This window comes from Colossoma macropomum, unplaced genomic scaffold (genome assembly GCF_904425465.1).
Source record: "Colossoma macropomum unplaced genomic scaffold, Colossoma_macropomum, whole genome shotgun sequence".
Taxonomy (NCBI): Eukaryota; Metazoa; Chordata; class Actinopteri; order Characiformes; family Serrasalmidae; genus Colossoma; species Colossoma macropomum.
This window is the reverse complement of record NW_023494798.1, coordinates 32,177,279-32,187,278: the sequence shown is the minus strand read 5'-3', so window position 1 is coordinate 32,187,278 and position 10,000 is coordinate 32,177,279. Positions and strand designations below refer to the sequence as shown.

Sequence of the window (10,000 nt, the reverse complement as noted above, 5' to 3'; positions counted from 1 at the left end):
GATTGATAAATAGTCAGATTGATAAATAGTCAGACAGAGGGACAGATAGATTGATAAATAGTCAGACAGATTGATAAATAGTCAGATAGAGGGACAGATAGATTGATAAATAGTCAGACAGATTGATAAATAGTTGGATAGAGGGACAGATAGATTGATAAATAGTCAGACAGATTGATAAATAGTCAGATAGAGGGACAGATAGATTGATAAATAGTCAGACAGATTGATAAATAGTTGGATAGAGGGACAGATAGATTGATAAATAGACAGATTGATAAATAGTTGGATAGAGGGACAGATAGATTGATAAATAGTTGGATAGAGGGACAGATAGATTGATAAATAGTTGGATAGAGGGACAGATAGACAAAACATAATTAATCAAATAAATAATCAGTCAAATAGATAGATAGATAGATAGATAGATAGTCAGATAAATGGACAATCAGATGGACAGTTTGATGGCCAGTGAGAGATAGATAGATACATAGTTAGGTAGACAGAGAAATAGATGGACAGATAGACAGTCAGATACAGAAAAATAGATACATAGACAGATAGACAGACAGACAGACAGTCAGGTGGATAGATAGTCAGGTATAAATATAGAATCAGTGCGGTTGAATCTGCGTCTTCGGGTTGATAGTCAGTGCACTGGTGCGTTTCTCCACCTGCAGATCTTTAGGCTTCACTGTGCTTTTGTCTTCACTGCTCATTGAGCTGCTACACAGAAAGCAGCTTCAGCAGGAACAGGAGGAGCAGGTGGAGCACAGAGAGGTGCAGTTCTCAGGTGTTGCAGAGCTCACATGATGGGAAAACCCTGATGTACAGGTGTGATCAGTGGTGCTGAGCAAAATACCGCCTGCGTCTGTGTGCCGGTGTGGATGTTGCCCAATTAATAGTCATGTTTGGTTGTAATGGCTTTGACAGGCAATAAAATATAAATGAACTCACCTGTATGTCTCTTACAGGGAGCTTCAGATTGTTTTGAAGAGACCTTAAAATGAATAAATACTAACTTTCTATTAATTTGCTTTCTGTCTGGTTAACATTTACAGTACTGTTTAATGTTTCATTTGGAGAAGTAATGAGAGCAGTCTAAGCAGGCTTTGTGTGGACTATCCACACTCAAAGGGCACATTAACTTTATTAATGCTGAATGAATTGTCATCTGATACCATGAGACATTTGGGAAATATCAGGATGTTGAATTTATCAGAACTGCCCAGTGATGTTGACTGAAATCCAGACGCTTCCTTTTTGCTAAATGCATCTCTGCCTATTTTACCAAGAACGTGGTGTTCTCAGTATCAGTGGTGTAAATTTGATTTTTGCCAAACCATCGTTTTAATTAAGTGATTCGGTTCCCTGGAGATCCCCTGTTCCCTCAAAAAGAATCAGACTAATTCAGAAACTCTCACTTCTGCCTTTCAGATGCATCTGCACTCTTCCCTGCGCTCCTTCAGCCTGATCTGTAATAGGAACAGATTCGCCACCCAGCTGGTCTGGGATTATCTTTTACTGCTGGTTTAAAGCGATAGATTGGCAAAGAAGATCTAATTAGCACATTGTCTTCTTATTTTGAATCAGCCAAGACATGTTTGGAGTCTGAAGTGTAGGGCTGGACAGTGTGACGATATTTATCGTTATTGTGATACATTTTGCCAGATTATGCCACAATACGCATGCTGCATATTGTGGATATTGCCAGTACTTAAATAACGCTGAACAACAACTGCATGCTATATTACCGAGAGTGCATAATTAGTCCTGTTTAAGTGGATTTAGTACAGCATAGTGTGTGAAAAGGACTTTTTTGTCTGTTACAGCTCAGAAAAACTAAATATAGTGATATTTTGTTTATCAAGAAAATGTCTGGAAGCACTGTGATGCACGTTTGCCATATCACTCCTAAGTAAACACTTGCTTATGTGGTTTCTGACACTGTGTCACACACTGTTATCTATAAACATGGACACGAAGGGTCATTCTTAAGGCCTCAGCAGACTTCTTGCGAAGACGATGTTCGCCTGGCTTCAGCGAACAACATGATGTAACTGTGAGAAAACAAACAACCGCAGATGTTGCGTAGGGGCTTCATTCACTGTGTCATGCGTATGGTAGCTGGCGAACTCCACGGAGGAGTTTTTAAACACTGTGTCCACTCACTGTCCTCTCTATTAGACACTCCTACCTTGTCAGTCCACCTTGTGGATGTAAAGTCAGAGACGGTAGCTCATCTGCTGCTGCACAGTTTGTGTTGGTCATCCTCTAGTCCTTCATCAGTGGTCGCAGGACGCTGCCCACAGGACGCTGTTGGCTGGATATTTTTGGTTGGTGGACTATTCTCAGTCCAGCAGTGACAATGAGGTGTTTAAAAACTCCAGCAGCACTGCTGTGTCTGATCCACTCAGACCAGCACAACACACACTAACACACCACCACCATGTCAGTGTTACTGCAGTGCTGAGAATGATCCACCACCCAAATAGCACCTGCTCTGTGAGGGTCCATGGGGGTCCTGACCACTGAAGAGCAGGGTAAAAGGGGGCTAACAAAGTATGCAGAGAAACAGATGGACTACAGTCTGTAACTGTAGAACTACAAAGTGCACCTATATAGTAAGTGGAGCTGATAAAATGGACAACGAGTGTAGAAACAAGGAAGTGGTCATAATGTTATGCCTGATTGGTGTATTTAGTAACACCTATCGTTTTTAAACAAGTAACACTTTGTAGATGTGGCTAAAGCAGATTTATATGTATATCACTTATATATCGCTAGTTAATTGCGTTCAGTCTGCGGCCGGGCCTGTAGGTAAGGCCTGTATGTATGTGTGCTGTATTGTGTTCTCTAATCAGCCTGTTCAGTTTCCTCCCTGCCTTTGAGGCTCAGACTGGAGGACAGAAACAGGATGGACTTTAATTGCATTCTGATAAAGAAGGAGTGGCCTCATAGTTTTCATCTTCAAACAGAGTGAGCGGAATATCAAGCGGCAGTCGGGTCACACATGCCGCCCGTTTCAATGCCGTCCGCTTGGCCTCGCCATTTGCCTGTGGAGGGAATCCCCGAAGCCACCTTAACCTTAACTCCGTGGAACCACCGGTGGTTCCAAAACACACTTCGACATATTCTTTACTTCATAACTTTCATATTTCATAAGCTACATTCTAAAGGTGGGGGTCGTATGAGAGCTGTAACTGTCTTCTTTCCAGTCAAATAGATGGGTGATGTCATTTTAAACCCTCATAATAAAAGAAGCTGAACTCACAATTTTTTTTCTACTGAAGGTCGACCCATTTTTCCACACATCTTAGCTATAAACTGGATCTCAGATGGCGTCTCTTCAGTGATCTGCTCTGTAAAAATTATTTTTATAAAATAATACAAAGAGCGTCTAAGATTTTTGGCTTTCAGCAGTAAACTGTAAGCATATAGTATTATCAAGACTCTGTAGACAGACTAACCAGCTGTGTGTCAGATATTTCTCAGTGGATGTTGCAAAATTTTCTACAATTACATCATGAAAAAACTGAAATATTGATCGTTGCTACAAAACTTGTTTTTTTAGCTTCATTTACCAAACCTGAAGTAGGAAACCTGGGTGTGATCTTAGACTCTGAGCTCTGTTTTATCTGCATGTAAACACAGTCACTAAAGCAGCTTTTTATCATCTGAGAAATATCGCTAAAGTTCGGCCTTTTCTCTCTCAGAGCGACGCAGAGAAACTTGTTCATGCATTTGTTATAAGCAGAGTTGATCACTGTAATGATCTTCTAACTGAACTTCCTAAGAAAACTACACATCCCTTACAGCTCGTACAAAATGTAGCAGCATCCTAACAAAAACGACACAGATATCAGATCAGTCCCATTTTAAAAGAGCTGCACTGGCTGCCTGTTTCGTTCAGGATAGATTTTAAAGTTCTGCTACTAGTTTTTAAGGTCTTAATGACCCTGAAGCACCGCTTACATCACAGAGTGTCTGTCTGCTTATTTTCTGGCACGTAATCTCAGATCTGCAGATACTGACCTTCTGAAAATACCATCCGTAAAATACAGAAAACGTGGAGAGGCTCTTTCAGTTATTCTGCTTCTAAACTGTGGAGCTCAGTTCAGCTTTTATTAGACAGTCAAGCTCAGAGCTCAGTTTTAAGAAGCATCTAAAAATGTATCACTTTAACCCGGCGTTTAATTAAAACTCTACATCTCGTGGTTTTTATCTTCTAATTTGATCTGTTTCATTTTTTTCTGATTCTAAATAAACACTGATGATTTCTTGTGTAACTATGTTTTATCACCTGTCTGTAAAGCACTTTGAGCTGCCACCAGCATGAAAACGGCTATATAAATAAAAATATTATTATTATTATTATTATTATTATTGTGTATGTTCATAAAACACATTTTCTGTTCATTTGAGGGGAGCTTTTACCAAAATCCCCAAAAATTTGCATTATTTTTAATGCAGTTACTGACTAATTTGACTAATGTAAATTCAGATGGAAAAAACGAAATATACCCTGGAGAATAAGGGAGGGCTGTTCCATTACTGTAAAGGCTCAAGTGGATGGAGTTAGATGAGCATTCAGAGGAGCGAGAGAACGAGAGAAAACAGCAACACAACTTGCCCACAAATCATTACGTCTTGACACGCTTCTCTTTTCAAACCCAAATATAATGGTGGACAGAGCTGTTTTAAGCAGTCGCACTAAAACCGCTTAACATGCGGAAATGCTTAACATTTCAAAACCATTACATTCGGTTTTCTCAGCTTTAGGTGGCAAACTGCTCCCTCTGTTATAGATAGTGTTCAGCTGACATCATACTTGTTGCTGTCGCTATGCCAGGGGTCGCGACCCAAATGTTAAGAAGAGCTTTCATTAAAAATCAAACCACCTTGGGAGCCACAACATTGTATGTCTGTTTTACCATCTTGGCTGTAAATATGTCTCAGTATGTGCTGATGTTCTAGAATAGGATGAAAAATATAACATAAACGAAAACGCAGACTCACTTTGCTCTGCTTTAAGCTTTAGCTCTGCTATAGCTGCTTTTCTCGCATCTCCGGCAGGAAACTTTTCCAAAAGTAGAACATCCATCCATCATCTAAACCACGTATCCTTCTGGGTCGCGGTGGGGTGCTGGAGCCTATCCCAGCTGTCATTGGGCGGAAGGCAGGATACACCCTGGACAGGTCGCCAGTCCATCGCAGGGCAGAGAAGAACAGTTTCTTGTAAAATGTCTCTCAACGTTTGACTTTCTACGAGGCTGAAGTCGCTTCTCATTCTCCAGCTTCTTGTTCGAATTTTCCCGTTCCACCTTAAATGGTGCCTGATGCTCCAGAATGTAACTGCTGCACTGTTTAAGGTGGAACGGGAAAATTTGAACAAGAAGCTGGAGAATGAGAAGCGACTTCAGCCTCGCGACTTTTTAGTGTTTGAGTTTCTCGTTGCAGATTAAACATATCAGGAAGTCCATTCATCTCCAAATTATCAATGTTTGTCTTCTCTCTTTTCCGTTTCGTTAGCTACTAGCTAGGCGAGACTGTTGTCTGCGTTGCTATGGTGACCAGCAGTCTGCACTGATCTTCAGGGTTAAAGGGTGAATTAGCAGTTCTACATTAACTCCAGAGTTTAAGACCATTTATTGTTAAACTGTGTTGAACGATCAGCAGAGCTTTATTTTACTGTAAAGGAGGATTATTTTACTTTTACCTACGAATCTAATTCTGCTGTGGAGCCACAACAGGGCAGTAAAAGAGCCGCATGCAGCTCCGGAGCCGTGTAGTACTGACCCTTGTGCTATGCTGTTGACATACCACCTGTGACAGCGGCGCTCAACGAGCCACCGTTTGTGCACCGTTAGTTAATAAAGCATCCTAACAGAAATACAGCCGTGCTGCGTGGTTCATGGTTGTAGTAACAACAGCAACAAAAACAAACTTTTATAGCTTCTCTGCTGTCCAACGTTGTGAGAGGAGAGAGGCTGAGGAGCCGAGCCAGTGAAGGAGAGATCTCTGTACAGTGAGAATATATGAGAAAAATTTTCAACATCTCTGTATTCCAAGCTCTGCTCTCATCAGTCCGTCACATGTAGACAGTCTCCACGTTTACATGCAGCCTGATAATCCGTTAATAATCCGACTAATAGCTCAATCGGAATAGAATACGTCCATGTATCCACCTCTATCGGAATAGACTAGTCCGATTGAGGCCATTCAATACAGTTTCTATCCGACTGATCGAGGTGGGTAATCCTGTAAATAATCTGTTGAATAGAAGAATAATATCCGTGTAAACGCCTGTATCTGATTACATTCCCTATCGGAAAGTTTAAGTCTGTTCTGATCATGTTCATTGTGTCATAGTGAAAGTTTATACCGTTCAACATGGCGGAGCAGAAACTGGTCTGCAGAGGAGACGAAGTTTATGCTCTGATCTTTAAAAGACGGCGGTGGGACGGACGTCCAGCTTATGTGTCTCAGAACACGACGTCTTCCTCTCGGCCTTCTTTAATAAGGACATGTGAAGGACGTTTTCCTGAGTCTGACATCATTTTAAAGTGATTAAAAACACAAGCGCTGCTCACTGCTGCTCATCTCACTCTGACTGGACTCACGTGATGCTCGTTGTCATGGTAACATCTACACTAAGTTGTGCTCTACGCATGCACTTAATTTTGGATCTGATTATTCGTAGTGAGCATGTAAACAGATTTTCCATCTGATTGTTGAGTAGAGAGAGAATATACACCTCAGTCTTCATCTATAATCAGAACATACAATTCCATTTCCAAAAAAGTTGGGACGCTGTGCAGAATGTAAATAAAAATAGAATGCAATGATATGGAAATCATGCAAACCATATTTTTAAAGGAAAATACTGCTAAGACAACATATCAAATGTTGAAACTGAGAAATTTTATTGTTTTTTGAAAAATATATGCCCATTTCAAATTTGATTCCAACAACACGTTCCAAAAAAGTTGGACGGGGGCCTGTTTACCACTGTGCTTCATCACCTCTTCTTTAACAACACTCTGTAAGCGTTTGGGAACTGAGGAGACACTGCTGTAGTTTAGAAAGTGAAATGTTTTCCTGTTCTTATTTGACAGAAGTTCAGCTACTCAACAGTTCAGGGTCTCATTTGTTGTATTTTTCATTTTATAATGTGCCAAATGTTTACAGTGGTGACAGGTTTGGACTGCAGGCAGGTCAGTTTAACACCCAGACTCTTTTAATACAGACCCATGCTGTTGTAATACATGCAGAATGTGGTTTGACATTGTCTTGCTGAAATAATCAAGGCCTTCCCTGAAAAAGACGTCATCTGGATGGCAGCATATGTACATCAATCAGCATTAATGGTGCCTTCACAGATGTGCACGTCACCCATGCTATGTGCACTAATGCCCCCCTATACCATCACGAATACTGGCTTTTGAACTGTGCACTGATAACAAGCTGAGTGGTCAGTGTCCATGATTTCCAGGGGTATCATCACCCTCTACTGGACTGGCGTGCTGACATGAGTGTTTTAGTGTTCCCGTCTGGACGAAGAGACTTCTGAAAACACTACTGGTGTGGATCAATTTTATCCCCAATTGAGTCGTATCCAGTTCCACCCACTAGTTAGGTCTCCCCCAATCACACCAGCGCTAGGAGGGCCAAGACCAGCGCAGGCTTCCTCTGAGACCTGTGAAGCCCCACCGTATCTTTTCAAACTGCCGCTCACCCAACGTCGTTGGACAGCCGAATGTGCTGGGTCGAGAACGTTATCCGCCAGTTATGTCAGCTAGTTACGACTCCAGGCCACAGACAGCTGTAGCATCACCAGGGATTGAACTGGAGATCTCCTGATGACAGAGCTGACCCTCCTGATGATGCTTCTGCTGCTGCTGCACAGACTCGAACTATCTAATTAACCATTGCTCCACCAGTTTTTCCCTGTTTTTGTATTATAATATTTTATACTAACGCTGTTTGCTATCCGGTGTTGACCAGAGGAGGATGGGTTCCCCTTTTGAGGCTTGGTTCCTCTCAGTGTTTCTTCCTCTTGCTCTTAGGGAGTTTTTCCTTGCCGCTGTCGTCATTTGCGACGCTCATGGGGGCTCGGACCCGGATTTTTCTGTAATGCTGCTTTGTGACAACACCGGTTGTAAAAAGTACTGTATAAATAAACTTTGACTTGACGTGACTTGATGGAGCCAACGCTCAGACGGTTGTGCCACTCGGGAGCCAGAAAAGTTTTTTTAAAGGGAGGAAAACATCTGGAGTCGTGTGCACGAGGCCTCAGGTGTTTAGTCTGGTAGGGCCATAAACAAACGCTGGATAGACTTGAAAATGTCCATGATGGAGATAATTGCTGTGTGCAGATGTGTGAGCTGTGAGTATGGAGACAGGATTAGGTGGCGTGTGATGTGATAATTGGCTAATGAGTCCTTCTTCTTCTTCCTCTTCATCCTCTTCATCCTCTTCTTCTTCTTCTTGCGTGCAGGTAAAAGTGACGCAGGAGCTGAAGACCACTCACACGGAGCAGCTCACCCGACTGCACCTTAAACACCAGACCGAATGTGATTTACTGGAAGACATGAGGTAAGCTTTTAAACCCACATTCACTTTCACAATCGCTCATAAAGTAAAGAGAGGAATGGAAGCGAGGGATGGGCCAAGGGGCCGCGGAGAAGGGGCGAGAGGGAGGAGGAGGAGGAGGAGGAGGAGAAGTACATTCCCGTTTTTTTGGAAGAACACCCAGATCACAGTACTGTGGATGTGACGAAGGCATTTCCTCTAAACTTCCTGCTCAGAGCCAAATGTTCCCACAGCTCACACACACACACACACACACGCGCGCACACACACCAAACACACACGCGTGCAGCACTGATGTTTCTCCTCATCATTCTTTCTTTTTCTTTTTTCACGCTCATTCTTTCAGCGTTTGATTATTTTTTTTTTTTCCCCGCTTCTCGTCACGTGACGGATCGAGGCCTGTTCCACCGAACAGAGAGCGGAATCTGGGGAGGCAGACTTTACAGACTTACATTTTCAGGGCTGTAACAGAACCACAGAACAGTTCTAACCTACAGAACCAACAAGTACTCCTGTCTTTGTGATAGAACCAGAGGAAAACAGGTCTGAGCCACAGAACTGACAAACACTCCTGACTTTGTAGTAGAACCAGAGGAAAACAGTTCTAACCTACAGAACCGACAAAATACTCCTAACTTTGTAGTAGAACCAGAGAAAAACAGTTCTGACCCACTGAACCAACAAACTCTCCTGACTTTGTCTTTCATCTCTACTCTTTCTCTCCTCCTTGCATACTTCTCTCTCTCTCTCTCATTTCTCTGCTCACTCTTTCTCTTTCTCCATCTGTTTCCTTTCCCTCGCTTTCTCTCTCTGTCACTTTCTCTTTCGCCTCTGCCCTCTGTTTCTGCTCCCTTTCGTTCTCCCTCTCCCTCTCTCTCCATCTCTCTCCATCTCTCTCCCTCTCTCTCCCTCTCTCTCCCTCTCTCTCTCTCTCTCTCTCTCTCTCTCTCTCTCTCTGACTGTAACGCTTGTTTAGATCTTGTACCTTTTTTTTTGTAAAAGCACACAGACTGAAAGATTTCACTTTCCACACAGTAGCCGCCACAATAATCCACAAAGCTGAGCTTCGCTCATTAACCCCTAATTAATCCCTCATCCTCGTAAGATTAGTACAGTTGAATGGAAGCGGGGGGATTCTGCCCACAAGTGCCAGGTTACAAATCAAATCCTCTGAATTGGAAAACATTAAAGGGCCCATATCATGGAAAAACTCACTTTCCTTGAAAAAGTTTCAAAATGTTCAGTCCCCGGTCCGAACAGTCTGTGTGTGTGTGTGTGTATGTATGTATGTATGTATATATATATATATATATATATATATATATATATATATATATATACATACAACCCTATTTCCAGTTGGGACACTGGATATGTAAATCATGTAAACCATCTTTTTAAAGGA

The 10,000-nt window shown here is 42.0% G+C and overlaps 1 protein-coding gene across 1 annotated transcript in view; it reads left to right on the top strand.

Annotated features, from left to right (window-relative positions):
- LOC118817920 (F-BAR and double SH3 domains protein 2-like) overlaps positions 1-10,000 on the top strand; it is a 181,223-nt gene that overhangs the window by 8,956 nt on the left and 162,267 nt on the right. The window contains exon 2 of the mRNA XM_036584932.1: positions 8,501-8,598. Within this exon, the coding sequence (XP_036440825.1) occupies positions 8,501-8,598 (98 nt within the window). The remainder of the gene's footprint in view (positions 1-8,500; positions 8,599-10,000) is intronic.